This window comes from Choloepus didactylus, chromosome 7, assembly GCF_015220235.1.
Source record: "Choloepus didactylus isolate mChoDid1 chromosome 7, mChoDid1.pri, whole genome shotgun sequence".
Taxonomy (NCBI): domain Eukaryota; kingdom Metazoa; phylum Chordata; class Mammalia; order Pilosa; family Megalonychidae; genus Choloepus; species Choloepus didactylus.
In genome coordinates this window covers 50,629,159-50,656,439 of record NC_051313.1, presented here as the reverse complement: position 1 = coordinate 50,656,439, position 27,281 = coordinate 50,629,159, and the positions used below count along the sequence as shown (strand labels likewise).

The window sequence follows — 27,281 nt, the reverse complement described above, 5'->3', positions numbered from 1 at the left end:
CAACAAGCAGACAGAGGCTTTTGGTGACAACTGACCTTGGGAGAATCGGGGGACATATCTGTCTCAGGATAGGGAGCCCAGAGAATCTGCTGCTATCCCTGGCTGACAGGTGAACCTGGGAGTTTTCTGTCCCTCACTCTCTCTCTGTGGAAATAACATCAGCTGTTCTCAGCCACAAGGCGCTGCAGTAAAGACAGCCTCAGACATTCTGCATTCTGAAACGAGCTGAGAGCCCCGCAGCACAGCCCAGTGGCCCAGGGCTTCCCTTGAGGGACGGTGCACACTGATGACGTAGCACGGCATTCCCTTGGCTGAGGGAGCATCACGGCTGGGAGGGGGGACCTGCTCGGAGATCCCAGGGGTGCTACGCCAAGTCCGGTGGTTTGTGAGACAGCGACAGAGAGGGTCTGGGGCTGAACTGAAATGAAGGCTTAGTCTCTTGTGGCGGCCTTGAATCTCCTGGAACCTGGGAGATTTGAACAGCAGAACTGCCCTTCCTCCCTGGCGACCCATACACACGCCCCACATTCAGGGCAGATGGCTCCAGCAACACACCCAAACTGAGTTCTCCAACTGAACCCACAAGAATCATTTCCCCACACCGCGGAAAAAAGGTTGAGAACTGACTTGAGGGATAAGGTGACTCACAGACGCCATCTGCTGGTTAGTTAGAGAAAGTGTACGTCACCAAACTGTGTCTCTGAAAAATTAGATCAATATCCTTTTTTTTGACACAACTTGAAAGAACCCTATCAAGCAAAACAAATACCAAGAGGCCAAAAACAACAGAAAATCTTAATGCATATGATAAAACCAGAAGATATGGAGAATCCAGCTCCAAACACACAAATTAAGATTTCGGAAGAAACATTGTACTCGCACAATTAATCAAAGAACTACAATCGAAGAACGAAAACATGGCAAAGGATTTAAAGGACATCAAGAAGACCATGGCCCAGAATATAAGTGACATAAAGAAGACCCTGGAAGAACATAAAGAAGACATTGCAAGAGTAAATAAAAAAACAGAAGATCTTATGGAAATAAAAGAAACTGTTGGCCAAATTAAAAAGACTCTGGATATTCATAATACAAGACTAGAGGAAGCTAAACAACACCTCAGTGTCCTAGAAATCCACAGAACAGAAAATGAAAGAACAAAAGAAAGAATGGAGAAAAAAATCGAAAAAATCGAAATGGATCTCAGGGATACAATAGATAAAATAAAACATCCAAATTTAAGGCTCACTGGTGTCCCAGAAGGGGAAGAGAAGGGTAAAGGTCTAGAAAGAGTATTCAAAGAAATTGTTGGGGAAAACTTCCCCAACCTTCTACACAATATAAATACACAAAGCATAAATGCCCAGCGAACTCCAAATAGAATAAATCCAAATAAACCCACTCCAAGACATATTCTGATCACACTGTCAAATACTGAAGAGAAGGAGCAAGTTCTGAAAGCAGCAAGAGAAAAGCAATTCACCACATACAAAGGAAACAACATAAGACTAAGTAGTGACTACTCAGTGGCCACTATGGAGGCGAGAAGGCCGTGGCATGACATATTTAAAATTCTGAGAGAGAAAAATTTCCAGCCAAGAATACTTTATCCAGCAAAACTCTCCTTCAAAGTTGAGGGAGAGCTTAAATTTTTCACAGACAAACAAATGCTGAGAGACTTTGCCAATAAAAGACCTGCCCTACTTCAGATTCTAAAGGAAGCCCTACCAACAGAGAGACAAAGAAAGAGATATACAGAATTTTAACAGACATATATAGTACCTTACATCCCAAATCACCAGGACACTCATTTTTCTCTAGTGATCACAGATCTTTCTCCAGAAGGGACCATAAGCTGGGACATAAAACAAGCCTCAAGAAATTTAAAAAAAGAAAAAAAAAAAAAATGAATATACTCAAAGAACATTCTCCAAACACAATGGAATACAAACAGAAGTCAATAATTTTTGAACTATAACTTCACTATTTACTTCCTACATGATAAAAAATACACAAACTCTAAGGACAAATCAGTGGTTTTGAACTCAATGTAAAATATGTAACTTTAGACAACTATATAAAGGTGGGGGAGTGAAGGCGTATAGGAACATAGTTTATGTGCCCTATTGAAGTGAAGGTGGTATCAAAGAAAAACAAGATTGATAGGGATTTAAGAGGTTAATTTTAAGCCCCACAGTAAACACAAAGAAATTATCAGAGAATATAACCATAGAGATGAAAAGTAGAGGTTGGGGTAAGAGAAATGGGGGAAGGGGCAATGGGGAGTTAAGAAAGGAGTGTAGGGTTGCTGCTTGAGGTGAAGGGAAATTTCTAGTAATGGATGGTGGGAAAGAGCATAACATCATTCTAAATGTGATTAATCCCACTAATGGAAGGCTAGGGAGGGGGTGGAATGGGAACATTTAGGCTGTATATATGTTTCCACAACTGAAAAAAGAAAAAAAAAAAAAAGACAGTCTAACTAGACGACAATTGAATGCTAAGGATGAACTTGGATGGGACTGGAGGGTGGAGGACAGGTGGCTCAAAGGGACACAGTTGAGACATAAGGAAAAGGAAATATAGAATGTAAGCACTGTATCATTGTTGAGTCTCTTATACTTCTTAGCTGCGTTTAATGGAATTACATAAAAGAATGTTCTTGTTCATGGGAAGTACATACGTGAATTATACTGTATGTTCAAGGATGTGTGCAGCTAACTCTCATATGTTCAGAAGACAGAGCAATAGATGATGGATGATAGGGAGGGAGGGAGGGAGGGAAAGAAATAGCGATGTGACAGCATGTTAAAGTTGGTGGATTGAGCTGTTGGGGGAGGGAGGTCAGGGTATGATGGAATTCTGTGTATGGGGCTAGTATTGTTTTTGCTACTATTCATGTAACTTCGAATTCATTTCAAAATAAAAAAAAGAAAAAGAGTTATGAATGATGACTACAATCTTAAATGAGCCTCAACACAATTTATTTCCATATTTCCCTTTGATTGCTAAATATTAAGAATTACATAGTTGCAAATGGTTAAGTTTTTTAAACAGCCTACCTTAATAGTTGAGGAAATTCTTGAAAAAGGATGAGCAAGAAATTTTAATTGATAATTGAATAACGAACACAATATCAATTGCTTGCATCCTTAACTGATATGTATTTAATTTGAAAGTTGTCAACAAATGAGTTCCGTGACTAATGAACTCTTCATTGTTAAGTAAAAAAATATTTTACAAATATATCTCTTACATGTATAATAAATATTTAAATGTTCAAAGAAGCCACAATTTATTTTGTGGTTATGTTATGTCCAAATTTTAAATGTTAATTTCACTTGATCTGCAACAGCGAATATTATATATTATAACCCTGTGTCGTCAACTTAAGTTTATTCCCTTTGTTAAAAACATCAGTAAGATAGACAAGCTAATATAAACAATGTATATTTGATTAGAAATTACCTAAACTTATTCTCTTTCATCTGGTGATAATTATGACTTCTTTCAAAAATATGTAAAATATTTTTATTAGCAATATTCCTAGGATAGCATTACATGTAACAAAGGATAAAAATAACAATTCTACTTAAGCGCTACACCATGTTCCTATAATGTTTTCCCTCTACATTTTCACCTCTAGCACCTGTTCATATAGTTTTTTACCACATACAATTTACGAGGCGTGGTATCTAAAACTGTCACAGTAATCTTGTAAGTATTTTCCTCAGTTTCCAGACAGAAACTCAGATACAGAGATGTTAAATACTAGAATTGAGGCTACAAAAGCTAAGTTCTTTTTCGTGTATTATACCGTCTTATAAATGATCACCAAATTATCAAACAAATTTATCAAATAATAGAGGTAAACATTTACCATGTGGCTTTTGAGGGAATGAACTTAATTTATGTGATATAAATTTAAAATTGCGTAAGTAATATAATTTAATATAATGAGCTTCATGTATTTCAGAGTATAACTCTTAATGTGCATCAAAGCAACTCCAGTATATCTTTCATTAAGAAAGCAAAGTATTTAAGAAATGTTCAATATAGTAATTTGAAGGAGTTGCTTAAATGTTAAGATTATTCCCACACTTATATAGAAATTATTGCCTTCAGGCTGAGCAAATAATTAAAGGAAAGCAAAAAGAGAAACATATTTGAGAGAGAGAGAGTAGTAGCACAAAGGATTAAAAATAGTCCCTACATTTTAAAGCCAGCCATTTAATTTTATGTATATTCATTACAAAATGTGAATACTCATCTTACAGTGTAAACTTTTAAATCAGCATCCAGCCACTATATCACCATTCTAGTACTATAAAATCCTACATCAAAATACAACTTGAATTCAAAGAAACCAAATGGCAAACATAAAAGTCTCAATGAGATTTACATATAAAAGCTTTCTATAATAAAACCATTATTTTGAGCATCAGTAAGGAAATAAACTGTATCATTAAACAAATCGCATAGCTCACTGAGAATTAACTGCCATTTTATATTATTTTTAAAGTCCAAGGAAAAATGTTCCCCTCAAAGATTTAAAATATACTTCATCAACGATGTATCCATATAGCAGGTGCTTAGTAATACTGAACCTAGTAATATTATAAAAAAAATTAACTGCAACCTTAAAACTGCCTCTACTATGGAGTATACGTTTTCTTATGCTTAAGCAGTCATAATTAATCTTTAGATGAAGAATAAACTACTGAACAAACTAAAGCAAACTGTCAGGAAATCTTGATTCTTTTCTCCAACTCTGCCATTGATACAAAATCCATTCAATTTATAGTTTAATTTTGCCATATCATTTTCCCAAGTGATCTGAATTGCGTGTCTATATGGCTGTTAAAAGAGCAAATACATTCAGCTCTTTCATTTTTTAATATTTCCTGTGAAATGGACATAAATATAACATGTCGTCTCTGAAACATTCCAAAACACAATTTAATTCTGCCCATGGTTTCCTTGTCTATTGTTGCTTGCCTGACATACACAGGCATAGTTCCCTGGTTTTTTGTTGTGGCTTTTTTTGTGTGTGTGTCTGTGTGTGCCACCATCACAAAATGTATGGGCATATACATCTATCATAACATATAACCCACATACAGCAACTTTTTGTTTATCGTCAACTAGTGGCACATCTGTTATTCATTGACAGCCATTTACCAGGTGTAACTCTAGGCATTCTGTAGTACCAGTCACTTCATAACAACTCTATAAGGTAAGAATTAACATGAACTAGTAGCAATGAGGAAACAGGTTTAGTGATATTAATTAGATACCTACTAATAAGTGACACAACTGAATTTGTTTGTACATGTAACTGATAACTTGAATTGTCTCTCCAACTAGCTTTCTGGGTTTCTTAAGAACAAGGAAAATGCCTTACTTCTTCTCCATTAATGTTTGTATACAGTAGAAGGCATAGGAAAAAAAAATGAGGAAAGAGGGTGGAAGTCAAAAAATATAGTGAAATAGCACCAAAACAAAAAAGAAAAATAAACCAAAAAACTACTGCTTTCACTAGATAAAGAGATAAATCCTGAAAGCCTGAATAAATTTTAAAAATAAACAAGAAAAAGAAGACATTTAAAGAATTTTCAGAAAATATTAGAAACAGCTGCATCGTAACAAATTTGAAAATCTAGAATAAATGAATCATTTCCTAGGAAAACAAGTACAAAAATTAACTGAGAGACAGTAGAAGATGGAGCATAGAGAGGAGTGGAAGCTAGTTAGTTTCCCTGGAACAACTAACAAACAACCAGAAACAACTAGTAAATAATCTGGAATAACTGCGGGGAGACAAATGTGATTGTCCACTCATCATACACCAACCTGAACTGGGAGGAATGCCCGAGATCGCAGCTTAAAATCTGTAAGTAAAAACTGCAGATCCAAGCTGGGAGCCCCCTCTCCCCACGGCTTGAACGGCAAAGCCTCGCTGTGTAGAGGGCAGCTCTCTCCCGGCAAACAAATATACACAGCAAAGCTCCAAGTGGGGTTTTAATTAACAAACGTGGACTGCTCAATACAAGCTACGAATCCCCAATAAGCAGACAGAGGTCTTTGGTGACGACTGACCTTGGAGAGCCGGAAGACCTCAATGGGACGGAGGGGGAGCACACACGACCGGGTGCTGTCTCTGGCCGACGGGTGAAACTGAGGGGGAATGCGGACTGCCCTTGAAGGGGGCTTTCTGTCCCTTTTCGGCTTAATGGAGAAAGCCTGAGCCATTTTCAGTTACCAGTGTTCTGACCCAGGCAAGGGTGGAGATAGCAGAGTCAGAGAGACTATTCAAATGTAAATGATCCCTCCCTAAAGGGTGTATCTTCCCTAAGAGGAAGAAGGTAGTGCCAAGCTCTACTACCAGCCTTCCATTCAGAACCAGACCCTAGAGCCTGGGGGAAAACAGCCACAGGCCACACCTCCTTACACCAGTCTAGAGCTACAGGCTAACAGGAGCCACCTGCTGGGAAGAAAAGCACAGTGACTTGAGGCTTCACAGAGCGTATCAACACTGTAAGACACTCTCAGGGAAAGCAGATACTATTGCCTCCTTCCAAGACCTGAGCCTGTTCTGGTCTGGGAAAACCTGAATGGGGTAACCAAGGAAACCAAATGTCTAGACAGTAGAAAACTACAACCTACGTTAAGAAAAACGGAGTTATGGTCCAGTCAAAGGAACAACCTTACACTTCAACTGAGATACAGGAATTGAAACAACTAAGGCTAAATCAATTCAAAAAGTTTAGGAAAGATATGGCAAAAGAGATGAAGCGTATAATGAAAACACTGGGCCAACGTAAGGTAAAAATCGAAATTCGAAAAAACAACTGGCAGAATCTATGGAAATAAAAGTCACAACATGAGATGAAAAGCACAATGGAAACATACAACAGCAGATCTCAAGAGGCAGAAGAAAACACTCAAGAACTAGAGAACAAGGCATATGAAAGCCTATGCACAAAAGAACAGATAGAGAAAAGAATGGAAAAATATGAGCAATGTCTCCAGAAATCAAAGAACAACACAAAACACAGTAATGAACCTGTCATGGGTGTCCCAGAAGGAGAAGAGAAGGGAAAAGGGGCAGAAGCAATAACAGAGGAAATAATCAGTGAAAATTTCCCAGCTCTTATGAAAGACACAAAATTACAGATCCAAGAAGTGCAGCATACCCCAAACAGAATAGATCTGAATAGGCCTACTCCAATACACTTAATAATCAGATTATCAAATGTCAAAGATAAAGAGAGAATCCCGAAAGCAGCAAGAGAAAAGCGATCCATCACATACAAAGGAAGCTTGAGAAGACTATATGCGGATTTTCAATAGAAACCATGGAGGCAAGAAGGAAGTGGGGTGATATATTTAAGATACTGAAAGAGAAAAACCACCAACCAAGAATCCTACATTGGGCAAAACTGTCCTTCAAATTATGAAGGAGAATTTAAAATATTCTCTGACAAACAGACAATGACAGAGTTTGTGAATAAGATATTTGCTCTAAAGGAAACACTAAAGGAAACACTGCAAACAGAAAGGAAAAGACAGGAGTGAGAGGTTTGGAACACAATTTTGAGAGATACTAGCACAACAATGTAAGTACACTGAATAAAGATGACTGTGAGTATGTTTGAAAGAGGAAGGTTAGGACCATGTGGGACACCAGAATGAGAGACGAAAAGATAAAGACTGGGACTGTATAACTCAGTGAAACCTAAGGTGCTCAGCGATTATAATAAAAGGTACAAATATGTTTTTACATGAGGTAGAACAAATGAATGTCAACATTGCAAGGTGTTAAAAATAGGGTGGGATTGGGGGGGAAATACAATCAATGAAAACTAGAGACTACAATTAACAGAAATGTTGTATTATGCTTCCTTTAATATAACAAAGGCAATATACCAAAGCTAAATGCGTTACAGGGTAGGGGGTGGACACAGGGGAAGGGTATGGGACTCCTGGCACTGGTGATGTTGTCTGCCTCTTTACTTTCCTTTAATGCTATCTTTCCTTTTGTTGCTTACTAGCTGTTATGTTTTTTTTTCCCCTCTCTCTTTTTTCTTTTGTTTCTCTACCTTGTTTGACTCTTTCTCCTTCTTTGTGGAAGAAATGGAGATGTCCTTAAACAGATAGTGGCGATGGTGCTGAATACATAAATACGTGACTATACAGGGAACCACTGATTGTTTACTTACGACAGAATGTATAGTGTGTGAAAAAACCCATCTTAAAAAAAAATGGGTTGATGAAGAAATCTTGAGGGCACTATATTGAGTGAAATAAGATAGACACATAAGGACAAACATTGCAGGGTCTCACTGATACGAACTAATTATAATATGTAAACTCACAGACAAGAAATATAAGTTATCAGGATATAGAATGAGGCTAAAGAATGGGGAGCGGTTGCTTATTATGAGAACGTTCAACTAAGGTGAACTTCAATGTTTGGAAATAGACAGAGGTGATGGTAACACGTTGTGAGAATAACGAACAGTGCTGAATGGTGTGTGAATGTGGGGAAAAGGGTAAGCTCAGAGTCACGTATGTCACCAGAAGGGAAGTTGGAGGTTAAAAGATGGGAATGTATAAAACAGTGAATCTTGTGGTGGACAATGTCTGTGATTAACTGTACAAATATTAGAAATCTCTCTCCTGAACTAGCACAAATGTATGACACTATAACTAGAAGCTAATAGAGGGGCATATAGGAAAAAAACATACCTATTGCAAACTATATCCTACAGTTAGTATTTTAACATTCTTTCATCAACAGTAACAAATGTACTCTACTGAAACTATGAATCAATAATGGAGGGGGGGTGGTTAGGGGTATGGGAGAATTTGAGTTTCTTTTTTTTGTCTTTACTTCTTTTCTGAAGTAACGAAAATGTTCTAAAAATTGAAAAAAAATGAATTGTGGTGATGGATGCACAGCTGTATGACAGTACCATGGGCAATTGTATACTTTGGATCTCTGGAAAATTGTATGGTATGTGAAAAATCTCAACAACAAAAAAAATGAAGTCATTCAATTCAATATTATACTACAGACGAATATAGTTAAGTAAGGTATCCAAAAAAAAATGTCAAAGTATGTGAAGAAAAATTTAATGATATGATCATCATAAATTAGAAGTCTTCAAGTCTATGGGCTATAATAGAAATACCCTCCAAAGGTGAAATGGGGAAGAAAATTGCCAACCAGCACATGTAAGATATGATGAAGTAAGAATCTAAATTTTCCCTTTACCAAGTAATCACCTAAGAAGAGTTTTTCATTTATTTATTCAGTGAATTTTTATTAAGACCCTAAAATATGAGGTACTATCCTCAGTCAGCACTAAGGAAAGCATGTTGAACAGGAAAAATAAGATCCCCATTCTCATGCAACTTGCATTGTAGTGACAAAATCTAGGCAAAAAACAAGCAAGTAAAATATCAGATAATGATAAATGTTACAGAGGATTATTAGAGTGACTGGATGACAACTTCAAATTGGATGTTCAGTAAAAGTCTCACTGAGGAAATAATTTTTGAGCTGTTGTCAGAATGACAAAAAAAGACCTACCATACTAAGATTAAGAAAGAACATTCCCTACAGAGGGAGCCTGTGCAGACTCCAAAACAGGCACTAGCTTCGTGGGACTGAGGAACTGAGAGAAGACCTCTGTGTCTGAAACATACTTTGGTGAGAGCTAGAGTGATACAACATCAGAGAGAGAAACGAAATCTGGATCACACATGGCCAGAGCATGAGTTTTGATTTTTTATAAGTACAAATCTGCTCAATTTGGAAAAAGAGACCAACAGTTGTGTTAAGTATGCTTTTTTAGTTAGCATTTGGAATGACAGGATATCAAGCTAAAAAACTCACGGGTTTTACAGAATCATCTGTTTTGCTTTGTTTGTAACCTGAGTGTTACAAACTCATATTATAATTTCCTTCAAATATAATCAATCAAGGAGAATGTTAAGTTTGATATCGGAATTAAAGCAAAGTTCAGTTATAACACTGCCACTTACTGTACTAAGTGGTCATCTATAATAAGAAGAGATTGACTTACATGCCCTTCAAGGTTCCTTAGAGCTACATTAAATTTTTAATTTACCCCTTATTTTAATCCCAACAGTGGTTTTCAAACCTTAACAAATTCTTTAAAGCCCCTCATGCTGGATTGTATTATAATTACTAGTTTAATTCTGCCTCCCCTACTCTATCCTATGCTACTTGAGAAAAAAAAGACTCATAATTAACAATACTTGCTTAAAATTTTTAGCCTTTTAGTATACAGTTTACAAAGAATCTATTTTTGAACCTTAGTATCTTCTTAAAAAAAAAAAAAAAAAACTATACCTATTTGTTTTGCAGCCTGTAATATATCTTTTAGGTCTTCATTTACACTTTGCACTTCATTCTTCTCCAGATTTTCATCCAAAAATTTTACTATCTTCTTCCATGTCAGACCCATACCTAAAATTTGTTCATGAAGTTTGGATCGCTTCACCTGAAACAGATAGCATAACATAGAGAACTATGGGTTAAAGTTTTTCTCAAATTCATCACTTATCACATATAGCTTACATTACATTACACAACTTGCCACTACCTGCAAGAAATCAAAATTTGATCTATTCACATCCAAATTTACATCTAACAGGAGCTGTATTTAAATGTGACTTCAAATAACATCATTTGTTTACAAACTATTTTTAATAAAAGCCATTTTTTACCCTTTTAATCACAAGGCATACTTAAAATGAAATTATTTTCATAAAGCAAAGAAAAAAGCAAAATGTCCAACATCCAGATATTGAAATTGGTCATATCCCACATACTTCTTTCCATTTTTCCAACTGCTTGTTTTTAACATAGCTGAGATTATAGTGTACTTAAGAACTTTGTAATATGCTTTTTGATCAAAGCCACAACAACAATTTTAAAGAAATTAATTAACGATGATAAGTTTGATACATTCAGCCTTGCTTTCCTAACTACGAAACTAGAACAGGTTACACGTCCAGGAAATTCTATCTTAATCATCTATCTGCACTCTTTTTCTTGAGACTATAATCTTTCCATTCTCAAAAACCAACCATGGAGAGCAACAAAAATTGTATTTCATAAACCCTGGTCCTGATCCATGGATGAAACTTCATAAAGCCCTTTGACCAAATGAAAAAAATAAGAGTGTCAAGCAGAAAACCAGTAATTTTATTCTGTTCTTACTCATAACATTGCATAATACATCATTTCTTCTTGCCTCAGTTTTCTAATTTAAAATGGGGCTACTTTATCTGGAGGTAGGGGAAGGAAATTAGCAAAGGTAAAGATGAAATAAGATTGGTCATGAGTTCAATTATTAAGTTGTTACAATCAGGTAAGAGGTACATAAAGGTTCAACTTACTTTTCTCTCTACTTTTGTATATGTGGGACATTTTTCCCAGATAAAAAGTTAAATTAACCAAAACAGGCTCATTGTATCTACCACTTCCCTTCTTCAGGGAAAAAAAAAAAATGTGTAAAAGCCTACAGAAATGAAATGGCATAGAATATGCATGTAGTCCTTAAACATTTTCAAAATTTTAAACCTTCTCTTACATCCCTGTAGTGGTTTGAAGCTGAATGTACCCCAGAAAAACATGTTCTTAAATCTAATCCATTCCTGTGGGTGTGAACCCACTTGTAATTAGGATCCTTTGAAGAGGTTACTTCAGTTAAGGCGTGGTCCAGCCCAATCAGGATGGGTCTTAATCCTATTATCAGAGTCCTTTATAAGCATTATGAAATTCAGACAGAGAAAGCCAGAGAAGCAAGAAGCTGAAATTCAGCAGAACCCAGAAGAGAACCAAGAGGCCAGGAGAAACCACCATGTCCTTTACCACATAACAGAGGAGCCAAGGACCAAGTATCACGAAAGCCAGCCCCAGAATGCCAGACTTCAGGAAGAAAGCATCGCCTTGATGATACCTTGATTTGGACTTTTTCCCAGCTTCAAACCATGAATAAATAAATTCCTATTGTTTAACCCGACCCATTTCATGGAACTTGCTTGAGCAGTCTAGGAAAATAAAACAATCTCTAATACAAAATAACTTATAAAGGGCCTTTTAGGAGACATGGAGAAAAAATGATTCAAGCTTAAGATGGCAATATAATGTAACTATATAGAATATATTTGTATTTTAATTGCTATGAAAAATGCAAAGAAGTTATCATTATATAGAACGTAAACTATGTCTCGTGTCTAACAATTCTTTATCACCTTTGGTGAGAAAACCTCTATCATCTAAAGACTGTTACAAATCTTTTCTTCCTAACATCAATTCTTACGTGAAGCTACTACTTTTAAAACTGCATAAGCAAAGTTACAATAATCAAAACTGTGTGGTACTGGCATTAGGACAGAAATATGGACTATTGGAATTGAATTGAGGGTTCAGAAATAAACCCACGCATCTATGGTCAACTGATTTTGACAAGGGTGCCAAGTTCACTCAATGGTGAAAGAACACTTTCTTCAATAAATGGTGCTGGGAAAACTGCATAGCCATATGTAAAAGAATGAAAATTGACCCCTACCTCATACCATATATAAAAATTAATTCAAATGGATCAAAGACCTAAATGTAAGAGCTAGAACCATAAAACTCTTTGAAGAAAATATAGGAAAAAAAATCTTCAGGACTTATATTTTGCAAGGGATTCTAAGATATGACACTAAAAGCCCAAGCAACAAAAGGAAAAAAACAGATAAATTGGTCTTCAACAAAATTTAAAACTTTCATGCAAAGAACATTTTCAAGAGACAGTAAAGGCAACCTTCAGAATGAGAGAAAATAGTTGTAAATCAAATAACTGATAAGGCTTTAATATCCAGACTACATAAAGAATTTGTACAACTCAACAAAAAAAAAGACAATCCAATTTAAAAAAATGAGCAAATAACTTGGCATTTCTCCAAAGAAGATACACAAATGGCCAAATTGCACATGAAAAGATGGTCAACATCAATAGTAATTGGGGAAATGCAAATCAAAACCACAATGAGATACCACTTCACACCCAATATGACAGCTATTATTAAAAATACAGAAAATAATACAGGTTTACGAGGAGGTGGGAAATAGGAACCCTTGTACACTGCTGTTGGTTCCTCAGAAAGTTAAACAGAGAATTTGCACATGACTTGGCATTCCACTTCTGGGTAGATACCCAAATTGACTGGAAAACAGGGAGTCAGACAGATATTTGTCTACCATGTTCATAGCAGCATTATTCACAATAGCCAAAAGTTAGACACGACCCAAGTGTCCATCAACAGATCAATGGATAAAGAAAATACTGTGTGTGTATAAATATACATAGACACACATATATATATATATATACAAACACACACATATACAGTGGAGTATTATTCAGCTATAAAACAAAATGAAATTCTAAAACATGTTACAACATTGTTGAACACTGAAGACAATAAGCTGAATGAAATAAGCCAGACACAAAAAGACAAATAATGTATGATTTCATTTATATGAAATACCTCAAATAAGCAAATAGAAAGCAGACTGCAGGTTACCAGGGACTAAGGAGCTAGAAGGAATCGGGAAACATTACTTCATGTTTGGAGTAATGAAAAAGTTTTAGTAATAAATGGTGGTGATGGTAGCAATATTGTAAATAATTAATATCACCAAATTGTACACCTGAAAGCAGCTAAAATGGGATATATTGTGTTGTATATATATATTAGCACAAAAAAAGTAAAAATAATACCTGCATAAAGACTTTTATCAACAAAATTTCAACCTACTGGAAATGATGTTATTATTATTCATTAGTCAGCAATTAAAGTAAACTCTGTTTTTTCAAAAATGGCAAATGGCCACTTCCTTCATATACTATATTATATACTCATTCTTTCTTTTGAACAGTTTTCATAATATGAAATCTGTTATTACCAATTTATTTTTACAAACTGCAACCACTGAATGTTACATAATTTGAAAGATGTTAAAAATACACAAAAAACGGTATGAATGGCTACAGTTTTTCATCTTCTGCCTCTAGCATTTTTTTCTTTTTTTTAATAATTCAACTTTATTGAGATATATTCACATACCATGCAGTCATACAAAGCATACAATCAATTGTTCATAGTACCACCATACAGCTGTGCGTCCATCACCAAAATTAATTTTTGAACATTTTCATTACAACACACACAAAAGTATTAAGAATAAAAATTAAAGTGAAAAAGAACAATTAAAGTAAAAAAGAACACTGGGTGCTTTTTTTTTTCTACTCTTCCATCCATACACTGGACAAAAGGGAGTGTGATCCATATGGCTTTCCCAATCACACTGTCACCCCTCATAAGCTACATTGTTACACAATTGTCTTCAAGATCCAAGGGTTCTGGGTTGTAGTTTGATAGTTTCAGGCTTTACTGGTAGCTATTCCAATTCATTAGAACCTAAAAGGCGCTACCTATATTGTGCATAAGAGTGACCTCTCGGCTCCTTTTGGAATCTCTCAGCCACGGAAACTTATTTCATTTCCTTTCACGTCCCTCTTTTGGTCAAAAAGATGTTCTCCATCCCACGATGCCGGCTCCAGATTCCTTCCCGGAAGTCATATTCCACATTGCCAGGGGTATTTACAGTCCTGGGTGTCAGATCCCACGTAGGGGGGAGGGCAGTGATTTCATCTGCCAAGGTGGCTTAGTTAGAGAGAGGGGGCCACATCTAAGCAACAAAGAGGCGTTCAGGAGGAGACACTTAGGCACAACTATAGGCAGGCCTAGCCTCTCCTTTGCAGTAACAGTCTTCCCAAGTGCAAGTCCCATGATTGAGGGCTCGGCCCATCAAACCACCAGTCCCCAATATCTGTCAGCACATCAGCAACCACTGAGGTGGAGAAGCCCAACACCCCCGCATTCTCCCCCAGCAATGTTCACATTAGTGGTAGCATATAATATTTCTCTGTTTGTGCCTGGTTTATTTCGCTCAGCATTCTTAGATTTTTAATTAGTAGATATATACTATAAAATTGCATTCAGCAATAAACTACAGCATTTTAAAATTAAAAAAATAAATTCATTCTAATATATGGATGCATTCTTACATTTACTAATTGATTAGAAACCACATATCAAGAATTTTCTTGAAAGACCTGATACTAAATAATTATACATTTTCTATAATGACATTGAGTTTATTACTAAACAAGATTTTCCTGACATTATAACACTTATATAAATAAATATTCCCCTCAGACAAAATTCTTTATTAAACCAGATGCCCTAATTTGTAGATTAGAAAATGCAGTCATTGAACTTATGTAGAAATCAGACTATAGACATTCCTCCACAAGACACTCTTGTATTCCAAAGTGACAACCATTCTGTCCTGATGAGAACTAACTACAACTGTAGCAGGGACCAAATTAGTATTATTTATTATTAAAACTGACTCATGTAACGAAACTTCTCCACTCCAAAATTTCTACTAAAGTAGAAGTCAGTCTTTATTATAAAAGCCAAAACAGTGGTTACAGTTCATGCAACTTTTGGTTACTTAATAAAACTTATTTATGAAGTTTTAGTCATAAAATGGCTATTAAAATAACAAGAGCGTTTTAAAGTCTTAAATGTCTCTCTTACTAAAACTATAAGAACAGGACTGAAGCAAATTACAAGACCAGCTACTGAGTCCAAGCGATTAATATTCATATTTTCCACATTATGGTACAGACATTGCTTCTGCTCACTTGCTAGGAAAGTGACCAAAGACCTAAAAATTTACTCAGAGGATAAAGACATAAATTATAGATCAAATTGCATAATTAACTGCAGCAGACACCTTAACAACAGAAAAATTAACAATCATGTAGGAGTCAATATCATAGTTTTGACACAGCTGTAGATGCTTACAGTAAGTATTCCTATAGAAACATTAGTATATCCATACCCCTTCTTAGTCCAACACGAAATACAAGATAAAATTTGTATTTTCAGCATGCAGAACCAAGAAAAAGAACATCAAATATTGGCCCATATTCTATGATTATAATAGTTTTCATGTGAAAAATGTACCTTTAAGTCAGCCACTTCTTCATTATGATCATCCTGTTTGGTGACATTTGAAAAGGAGCGCAAGGCTCCTGTGAGACGAGGTAAAGCCATCTATTACTCAATCGGTGATCCATACAATGAGAAACCTGAAACTGAAATAAAACAAGATGATATTTATCTTTTTCTGGGGAGAAGGAGGTGATCAAACTAAACAAACTGACCTGTACAAGAAAAAAAAGAAACCAATTAGGTAAAAAGCAATTGCTACCAAGGAGAGGCTAGGCCTCCCTATGGTTGTGCCTAAGAGCCTCCTCCCAAATGCCTCTTTGTTGCTCAGATGTGGCCCTCTCTCTCTGGCTAAGCCAACTTGAAAGGTGAAATCACTGCCCTCCCCTCTACGTGGGATCAGACACCCAGGGGAGTGAATCTCCCTGGCAACGTGGAATATGACTCCCGGGGAGGAATGTAGACCCGGCATCGTGGGACGGAGAACATCTTCTTGACCAAAAGGGGGATGTGAAAGGAAATGAAATAAGCTTTTGTGGCAGAGAGATTCCAAAACGAGCCGAGAGGTCACTCTGGTGGGCACTCTTACGCACACTTTAGACAACCCTTTTTAGGTTCTAAAGAATTGGGGTAGCTGGTGGTGGATACCTGAAACTATCAAACTACAACCCAGAACCCATGAATCTCGAAGACAGTTGTATAAAAATGCAGCTTATGAGGGGTGACAATGGGATTGGGAAAGCCATAAGGACCACACTCCTCTTTGTCTAGTTTAGGGATGGATGAGTAGAAAAATAGGGGAAGGAAACAAACAGACAAAGGTACCCAGTGTTCTTTTTTACTTCAACTGCTCTTTTTCACTCTAATTATTATTATTGTTATTTTTGTGTGTGTGATAATGAAGGTGTCAGGGATTGATTTAGGTGATGAATGTACAACTATGTAATGGTACTGTAAACAATCGAAAGTACGATTTGTTTTGTATGACTGCATGGTATGTGAATATATCTCAATAAAATGAAGATTTAAAAAAAAAAAAAAAAAAAAAAGCAATTGCTACCAATGTTAAAAAGTTCTGACATACTTTCTACCGAGGAAGTTTTTTTCTTATAACACATCTGTTATGGTTGATGAAAGGAAAAGCACTCCTTTCTGGAGTACTATTATAACATTCCCTCAAAGTGAGTTCTATAGATTCCCAAATACAGGTCCCAAATACTGTTACTACTGCAGAAACATTAGGAGACAGGTGAACGCACATGCCCATCTCTTCCCCATTTTTGTTTTATGCTCACAAATAAGTTTCCCCTTGCAGAGTTTCCCCACTACCCAGTCACTGTCCATTAAAACACAAAATCTTAATTCTCTTAATACTACTATAGCAACAATTAATATTTGAAATTCACATGTTTATTACATATTTATGTATTGTCTCACCCTACAAATAGAACAGTGCTAAAATATTTTGGCCACTCAATAACTGTTTGTGAAATTAATAAAAGGAAGAAAATGGGAGAAAAGGAGATAATGGTAATAGGGAGACTGGCAGAACTAGGAAAGAAGAATTAAAGCAGCTGGTTGGGGAGGAGAACATTCAGGGAAACAAAGAAGGCAGGTGCCCTGGTCTAATCCCCTTGTTAATATGCTGACAACTAAACAACTAACCTCCAGGCAAACAGACTAATAATATTCACTATAATGGAGAGACTTTATCTATGGAATAGTCTTAGAAGTTTTACCTGTTTAAGATAGCTTATTGTAACAAACCTACAATCTAGATTTATAAGGTACAGCTGTCCAGAGAATGTTGCATCAGCTATACAAGTCTCTAGGACATTTGTTCTCAACTGGGAACAATTTTAAAGCTCAGAGGACATTAGGCAATACCTGGAGACATTTGGGGTTGTCACAACTTGTAGGGAGGGGGAGAGGGTACAACCACCAGCATCTTGTGCATAGAAACTAGTGGTATTGCTAAATGTCCTATGATGCACAGGACAGCTTCTCCACAAAAAGAACTCCCTGGCCCAAAATGTCAATAGTGCCAAGCTTAACAAACCCCACTCTAGAGTAGAAACTAGAGGTATTCTATAATGCAGTCACTACATACAGTTTGAAACAACCCACAAACCTCAATTCCAAGAGATCACTGATTATTTTAGGCCAGAAAGAGTATATCTGATGCAAGAGGGAAAGAACTGAGAAGCCATATGGGATGTCCCAGGCCTCTACCTGCTTCTGCAATTTCTCTTGATTGCTCATATCCTTGAGAACATAATAAAGTCAATACTTGGAAAAATCTCTGGTTAGCATATTAAGTTAGATATAAAATAACTATGTCTGAAATGCTTAAAATAAACGATGGACTTAAAAATAATGAACAAGAAAATAAAATTTAAAATGACTAGGGGAAGAAGGGGCCGGCTTTCTAGCGACAGCGACGCAAGATGGCGGCCACCACGGGCTCGGACAATTTATGAAAACCGAATATACAGCCTTAAAATAGAATGTGGACCTAAATACCCAGAAGCACCCCCCTTTGTAAGATTTGTAACAAAAATTAATATGAATGGAGTTAATAGTTCTAATGGAGTGGTGGACCCAAGAGCCATATCAGTGCTAACAAAATGGCAGAATTCATATAGCATCAAAGTTGTCCTGCAAGAACTTCAGCGCCTAATGATGTCTAAAGAAAATATGAAACTCCCTCAGCCACCTGAAGGACAGTGTTACAGCAATTAATCAAAAAGAAAAACCACAGGCCCTCCCCCCATCCCATTCAATTTAAGCAGTCTTCATTTTCCACAGTAGTAAATTTTCTAGATACGTCTTGTAGACCTCAAAATACTGGAAAGGAAGCTCCCCTTCAAAGGCATTTTATCTTAAGATACTGTAAATGATAACTAATTTTTTGTCCATTTGAAATATATAAGTTGTGCTATAACAAAAAAAAATGACTAGGAAGATTTGAAAATAAAATTTCTAAAAATAAAAATATATAATTATTAAATTTAAAAACAATCAGTGGGTGGGCTAAACAACAAATCAGACACAGCTAAAGAGAGAAGAAATGAACTAGAAGAGATCTGAAGAAATAACCCAGTTCACTGTCACAAAGTATAGATTAAACAGGACAAATAGAAAAAGTCCTGTATTATACTAGAAATTACAACAAACATAAATAAATTCAACCTATCATGCAAAAGACTGATAGATTGAAATGCTAAAAGCAATCAAGTAAACACTAGAACTACACCTAAATCATAGGATAGAGAAAAGTTAAAAGTTAAAGCCTGCAGGGAAAAGGATGATATTGACTATGTTTTAAAAACTTCAACTTCTATGTGAGACCAAAGGAAGAGATGTTTATTTGGTGGAAAATCTATATTTTCTGTAGCATGCTATATAATTTAACTTACATGGTCAGTTTATGCAAACACCATAATTACATGGAACCTTGATCAGGGGGTGAGATCTGGTTGGTTTGTACAGGTAAGCGTGAAGCCCCAATACATCCTAGAGTAATTTGGGCAGAGAATAAAAATGTATTTGCAATGCCCCCTTGAAGGACTGGGGAAAAATTGGAAATATTAAACTTCCCCACCTGGAGAATTCCTGATATTCTCAAAAGCATTGGAGACTACTATTACAGCAGGCCACGCCCTCAATCTTGGGGCTTGCCCTTACGAAGCTCAAGTTACCCCCAAAGAACCTCTTTCATTGTTCAGATGTGGCCTCTCTCTCTAAGCCAACACTGCAGATAAACTCACTGCCCACCCCACTATGGGGGACATGACTCCCAGGAGTGTAAATCTCCCTGGCAACGAGGGACATGACTCCTAAGGATTGAGAAAGAAAGACTTCTTGAACAAAAGGGGGAAGAGAAATGAAGAAAATAAAGTTTCAGTGGACGAGATACTTCAAATGGAGACAAGAGTTCACTCTGGAGGTTATTCTTACGCATTTTATAGATATCCTTTTTAGTTATTAGTGTATTAGAATAGCTAGAAGGAAATAAACCTGAAACTGTTGAACTGCAATCCAGTATCCTCGATTCTTGAAGATGACAGTATAACTATACAACTAATATAGTGTGACTGTGTGATTGTGAAAACACTGTGGCTCACACACTTCCTTTAGTATGAATAGATGAGTATAAAAAAGGAGGACAAAAAGTAAATGAATAATATGGGGGGAAAAGGAGTAGGAGATGCTTTGGGTGTTCTTTTGTACTTTTATTTTTATTTTTATTCTTATTTTCACTTTCATTTCTTGGAGTAATGAAGACGTTCAAAAAATTGACTGTGGTGATGAACATGCAACTATATGATGATACTGTGAACAAGTGATTGTACAATTTGGATGATTGTTTGGTATGTGACTATATCTCAATCAAATTGCATTAAAAAAAAAAAGTTAAAGCCTGAAAACTACAACCAAAAGTAACTGGGTGGCTATTATTTAAAATATTAGATCAGACAAAATAGACTTAAAAACAAAAGGTATTATTAGGGATAAAGATACTATGTAAAAATCAAAGATATAGCTCACTAAGAAGATATAAGAATTCTGAATTTATATGTCCTGATGAAATACGCTCAAAATAAATTTAAACAATAGACGTCTAGGAGAAAATGTCAAGGCTAACATCAAAGCGAAAGATTTCAAAAACATAAGCACTCAGTTGAAGGTAGGTCAATCAACTCAAGAAAAAAAAATCAGTAAAGACACGGGCTTGACAGTGCAATTAGTAAATCTGATTTAATGAACATAAACAAAAGCCTGTACCCACTGATTAGAAAATATGCACTCTTCTCAAGTACCTTAGGAGCAGTTAATAAATGGACTATGTATACTAGGTCAGAAAACAAGCCTCAACAAATTTTAAAGAATAATTATCATCAAGATCAGGGCTAGGTGAACTCTTCCTGTGAAAACGAGAGATAGTAAATATTTTGGACTTGTTGGGCCACATGCAGTCTTTGCCATAAATTCTTTGTCTTTTTTTTAAAACATTCTAAACATACAAATAAATTAATTTGCTGACCCCTAACACAGATCATTTCTCTGACTACAATGCAATTAAGTTAGAAATCAGAAACAAAAAGATATAGTGTAAAAGCATATATGATTCCACTACAAATCAGTGAGGAAATGGTATGAGATAGCTGGAGGGAAAAAAAAAAACAGTTGGATTCCTTACATCACACTATACACAAATCCACTCCAGATGGTTAAAAAGTGAAACATTTAAACTTCTGAAAGAAAATACATATATGAGACTATATTTATGACACTGTGTCAGAGAAAGACTTCTTTCAAAAGACGAAAAAGTGCTGATCATAAAATATAAGACTGACTAATTTGATTACATTAACATCAACAACTTCTTTTCATCAAAATACCATAAAGAAAGTCAGCCACCAGAAGACACATTTAATACATATAATTAAGATATCCTATATCATCCACTTTAAGATACACCATTCTCACTTTTAACATACCTAAAATCAAAATGAATCTTACAATCTCATAACTGCTAACAGCTAGGCACTTCTGACAGTTGTGACATAATTGTCATGACCTGGACATGTAGAAACTTTGTCATACTTTTCATATTATGGTCGTATCTCCTGAGTCATGAACATTAATATACCCGTTGAGTTTAATTGCCATTTAAAATTCATCTCTTCAAAAACATTACTTTATGATTTGTCATTGTATTAAAAAGCTACTGTGTATGTAAAAGAGAATGGAAATTTATGGGGTATAAATTTGATAATAATCAGAAGCACTGACTCCAAAAATGAAGAGTTTTAAGAGTATCATCACCAGTGTATTTCCCTTATATTTTCCTTTACATGTAAGTATTGGAGATAATTCAAATCTATGTCTAAATAGTGTAAAGTGCTGTTTCAACATGCATAATATAAAAATCTGAAATAATAAAAAGGCCATTATGTCATAGTTTGTCAGCATTTTTTCTTTATAATACATGAAATCATGTATCAATTGATGATGACCTAAATTTAATGAATTACAATATATCAAAAATGAATAAAGATTGTTTATAAATCAACAAGAAAAAAAAAGTCCAAAGAAAAAGGAAAACAACCAAAAGAATTTCAGAAGAAAAGACACAAGAAAGGCCATTAAACACATGAAAAGATATTCAACTTCATCAGTAATCAGAGATCACCTACAGGGAAACTAGAGTCAGAGAGACTAAGGTACATAATCTGAGTCAAAATCTCGCACAGTGGGACATGACTCCCAGGGGTTTAAGTCTCTCTGGCAATGTGGCACATGAGTCCCAGGAATGAGCCTGGCCCTGGCACTGTGGGATTGACAAAGCCTTCTTGATGGAAAGGGGGGAAAGAAATGATATAAAGTTTCAATGGCTAAGAGATTTCAAATAGAGTCAAGAAGTCATTCTGGAGGTTATTCTTATGCATTATATAGTTATTCCTTTAAGTTTCTACTGTATTAGAATAGTTGGAAGGAAATACCTGAACCCACTGACCTGTAATCCAGTAGCCTTAATTCTTGATGATGATGTATAACTATACAGCTTTTATCACGTGATCATGTGATTGTGAAAACCTTGTGACTGACACTCCCTGGATCCAGTACATGGGCAGATGAGTAATAAAATAAAGACAACAACAACAACAATAATAAAAAGGATAAGGGGTATGGGATGTTTTGGGTATTTATTTTTTATTGTTTTTAATTATTTATTTTGGGGGTAGTGAAAATGTTCTAAAATTGATTTTAGTGATGAATGCACAACTATAGATGATACTGTGAGCTACTGACTGTATACTTTGGATGGATTATATGGTGTGTGAATATATCTCAATAAAATTGCATTTATAAAAAAAAAAACTCACGCAGTGCCTGAAACACAGCGCTTTGCCTGTATCTACAAGAAATGCATTAATGAAGATGAGGAATTGATGGAGAAATGATAAATTTAAAAGACTATGTTAATATAGGCTTCCTTTTCACATACAGAAATCTTAATGTTTATGAAACTATAAACAAAACATCAAATAATATTTTCCTTTTTAATAATCCATATAACTTGAGTATATTCACCACTTTTTAAAATTCATGTATACAAATGACAGACTGAAGTTATGACCACGAGCTGAGATTACAAATATGAAAATGGAAACTTAACTTCACTATTTACAACTTTCCAACACAATCTACTTCACAATAGATAAAAGCAACCAGAAACAAAGCTTTTCTTTCAACCATGAAAGAAATGTTGTTTGAGCAAAACATTTAAAATAACTTGAAATCTGTCTATAAATCCATTTTACTTAAAACTCTGACTCCTAAAGTACACATACAGGTCACATTAACAATTAAATAAATGTTCACAACACCTGTGTAACACTAAAAAATCCAGATTTCCAGAACAGAGATTTAATCATTTTTTTTTCAGTAAAGAGTGTTCATTAAATTGTTTACCTTTATAAGACTCTACAAGTAAATAAATTCACAAATTAGAAAAACTCATTTCGATAGATCACAAATCTCAAAAATTAGTTCAGAATATTGACCCATTTTAACAAAGTAGCAAATTCCTGGAAATAACAGATGGCACCATACATGTGTTAATAAAACCCACAAATTCTATTGTTATATGATAGGAAGTCTACTGAAAAAAAACCAAAATGTTTTAACTAGCAGTTGTAATATAAAACCTGCCACTAAACTTTGAGACCTGAACTAAAGAAAGAACACCCAAATCATCCAAAGACTAAACAGGATATTAGGATGATGGAATTATCATTCTGCTATTAGGAAAATATTTCCAAACCCGAAGAGCCTGGGGGAATAGAAAACCCTGTGGGTTTACTTTAAAAACAAACAAACAAACAAAAAACTATAAAATCCAGTGAACCAAAAAGTGAATCACAGTGAAGAACTCAGGAATGGAGAAGTGTAATAAACAGAAAGATAAAGGATAGTGACTGACTAAAATGAAGAACTAATATTAAACAGCTGGGGAGTTTAAAAACAATCTCCCAAATAACCACAAAGTCACTCCTTTATTTTATCTCCGAGCTCAAATGGCACTGTCCCAAAACACTCTGTTTTTAAAGTAGTTTCAACCCCTACTCCCTTCCTCTTACCCTTACATTACCAGTGCAATGTAAGCTCCAATGAGAACCTATCCATACTACCTAAAACAGTGCCTGAGTACATACAGAATATGCTTCATAAAATGCGTTGAATCAATGAATGAATTGTGTGGTGGTTTTAAAATATGTCCATGAATTCTTTGATACTCCAACCTTTAAACAATGAGGTCTAATTCTCTAACTCTCGAGAGGAGATAGATATATCTGCTCATATAGGTATAGACATGTTTGGAATGATATTCAGCAAATATTAATACTAGTTATTTCTGGGAGCTGAGATTTGAACTGATTCATGTTACTTTGTCTTTTTCTGTATGACCTAGTTTGTTTGTTTGTTTGTTTGTTTTACAATGATCAATGATTCACCTTATTCATTTTTGGATAACCTGGATAAGCTGATGAATTCTCTGCTTTTAAAATCACCTTTGCTAAGCTCTATTCAGTATATATACACTGTCTATAACCACTTTTCATTCATCATGTTTTCTTTAAATATATTAATATCAATTACACTATAGCATTATTTTACACTCTTTATATTCAATCAAAACTATATTCCTAGTCTCAGGGCTTAATGTGAGAGCCATCCTTATCTAATAGTGTCATTTCTAACCACTGCTTATCTGCAAAAGTCAATACTGACTTTTTGTGTTGGTTTAATTCCCAGAAGGCTAAATATAAAATTTAGGAGGAAACTTCTCACTACAAACATAAGACTATAAAGCTGAATAAATAAGGTTTCTATCCTCAAAAACGTCACAGTTTGGGAAGGTAAACAGTCCGGTAAATACTTTATCCATGACACAATACAATACACTGAGTGCTTTTAGAGGCATATACCAAGAGCATGTAACTCAGACTGGGTGGTCAGATCAGCCTTATTAAAAAATGACATTCACCTTGATTTTCAAGGATGCATAACAATTTTGCCAGGTGAAGAGGTTGAAAGAGTAATCAAAGGCAAAAGGAAAAATAAGCGCACAATCTATTGGAAAACTGCATGTAGGGTAAGTGACAGGAAGGCAAGGAAGATAGAGAGGAGTCAAATACAGAAGTCATCTTACGCTAAGTGAGAAGGTTTCAATTTAATCCTGAAAGCTTAAGAAAGCCACTGAAGAATTTAATCAGAAAAGTAAAATGAATCAAATTGCAAATAAATTCCCCAGTTGAAGACTTTAAATTTCAACTACCCAGTGAGAAAGAATTTAAAACAGTATTCCTGGAAACAAGATGATTGATCAGGGCATCATATCTTACAGCATCTTATAACATTTGATAACATATTTTCTGAAGCATCTGGAAGAAGAAATGAAAGCAGGAGCCAGTGACTAGGACAGAGCAGTGATTCTCAAACTTAGCATAATCAGATTCACTTGCTTGACTCAGACTGAGGCCCCCATTCCCCCAACTCTTGGTTCATTTCCTGATTCAGGCGATCAAATCATGCTGAGATGGGGAGCAAAAATTCACATTACCAACAAGTTCTCAGGTGTTGCCACAGGCCAAGGACTTGGAGAACCACAGTCTTAGAAATGGTGTCTTTTAAATCACCATTCAATTTTGTCTCAAGTTAGCAGTGGCCAAAATGCAAATACATAAGAATTCAATGACCTGAGATTAGGTGCAGTCTGGCTCCTGGCAGCCTTTCTGAACCCAGGTCTGTGAGAAAAACAAGTCTTATAGAAAGTGAATGACTTTTTTCTCAATTCTCCAAAGGATGCTGCATAGTTACTTATCATCCATAGGGAAGAAGTTAATTCATAACATACAAAGCATGCCCTAGGGCAGTGAGTTTAAATTCTCTACCCAGACTTAGAGGCTGCAAAGACAGATATTCTACTCATGATGATTGATATCAAATCAGAAGTCTTAGTCTTTAAAGAAAGGTCCTGACATTAAAATGAACATACTCTGCCTCAGAACCTATCTTTTACCACCCAAAGTTAGGGCTTTCAAAATGCAGCATCAGAACAAGAGACATATGATATATGGAATATTCTGCTTCAGGCATAGTCTATGAATAAAGGGTGTACCTTGAGGCACTACTTCCATCATTTTGACACATCTCACAGAAATCTCCTGAATCCCATACTTCTCCAAAAAAAGTAGAAAGTATAACTAAAATGATTTTCATTCCTCTAATTCACAAACCTAACAAATTCTAACAAAACAATCTGGAAAGGTGGGGCAAGATGGCGGAGTGGTGAGGCATGGAATTTAGTCACTACTCTAGGGCACCTGGTAATTAGCCAGGAAATATATGAAACAGCGTTCTTGGGGTCTCCAGTGAACAGTCACGCATTGGACACTAGTCTGGAATGGGTGGAACAACTGAGGTCACAGCAAAATTTGTAAGTTCCCCCAACCATAAGTCTGGTGCCCTTCTACACCCAAACCCCGTGGACTGTCTTACAGTTGGCTCTCTGAAGGGAAAAAAAAAACAATCTGCTGGGAGCAAGAAGGCTCAACCCAGCCTCAACTGCAGAATTATCAAATAATTAACTTTTGGAGGTGGGGGTGTCCAGAGTGCTAAAGAAGAGCTAGGCTCTGAGAAGGGGGGGGGGTGGGCACATAGAAGCAGACACCCATTCTATAGCTCCAAAAAGGCATGGTTTTTTTTTTCCTACATTTTGTCCCTTTTCCTTTATTGCTCTCTGACTCCTTTCTTTTTACACTTCAATAGCTCCCTGGCAAGGGCGGAATTAAAACTGTTGGAGATTAACTATCCAGGTGAAAGAGGCAATATATAAAGGGATCCTATAACTGAGCAACAGAAAGGTAAACAACCCAATTAAAAAATGGACAAAAGACACGGACACTTTTCTGAAGAGGAAATACAAATGGCTCAAAAACATTTGAAAAAATGCTCAACTTCACTGGCTATTAGGGAAATGCAAATCAAAACCACAATGAGATATCATCTCACACCTACCAGAATGGCCATTATCCAAAAAACAGAAAATTATAAGTGCTGGAGAGTAGTGGAGAAAGAGGAACACTTATTCA

The 27,281-nt window shown here is 35.7% G+C and overlaps 2 protein-coding genes across 5 annotated transcripts in view; one reads left to right on the top strand and one right to left on the bottom strand.

Annotated features, from left to right (window-relative positions):
* ASCC3 (activating signal cointegrator 1 complex subunit 3) overlaps positions 1-27,281 on the bottom strand; it is a 415,044-nt gene that overhangs the window by 365,594 nt on the left and 22,169 nt on the right. For all 4 annotated transcript variants that reach the window (XR_005217810.1, XM_037842529.1, XM_037842528.1 and 1 more), the window contains exons 2-3: positions 16,132-16,262; positions 10,385-10,535 (exon numbers count right to left, since the gene is read on the bottom strand). Coding sequence is in view for 3 of the 4 variants with exons in the window: in XM_037842529.1 (XP_037698457.1) it covers positions 10,385-10,535; positions 16,132-16,221 (241 nt within the window). In the remaining variant the exon portion in view is untranslated. The remainder of the gene's footprint in view (positions 1-10,384; positions 10,536-16,131; positions 16,263-27,281) is intronic.
* LOC119540562 (ubiquitin-conjugating enzyme E2 variant 1-like) lies at positions 18,478-18,882 on the top strand. Its single transcript, XM_037844644.1, has one exon. It carries the CDS (start codon positions 18,478-18,480, stop codon positions 18,856-18,858), a length of 381 nt encoding a protein of 126 aa, XP_037700572.1. The 3' UTR covers positions 18,859-18,882.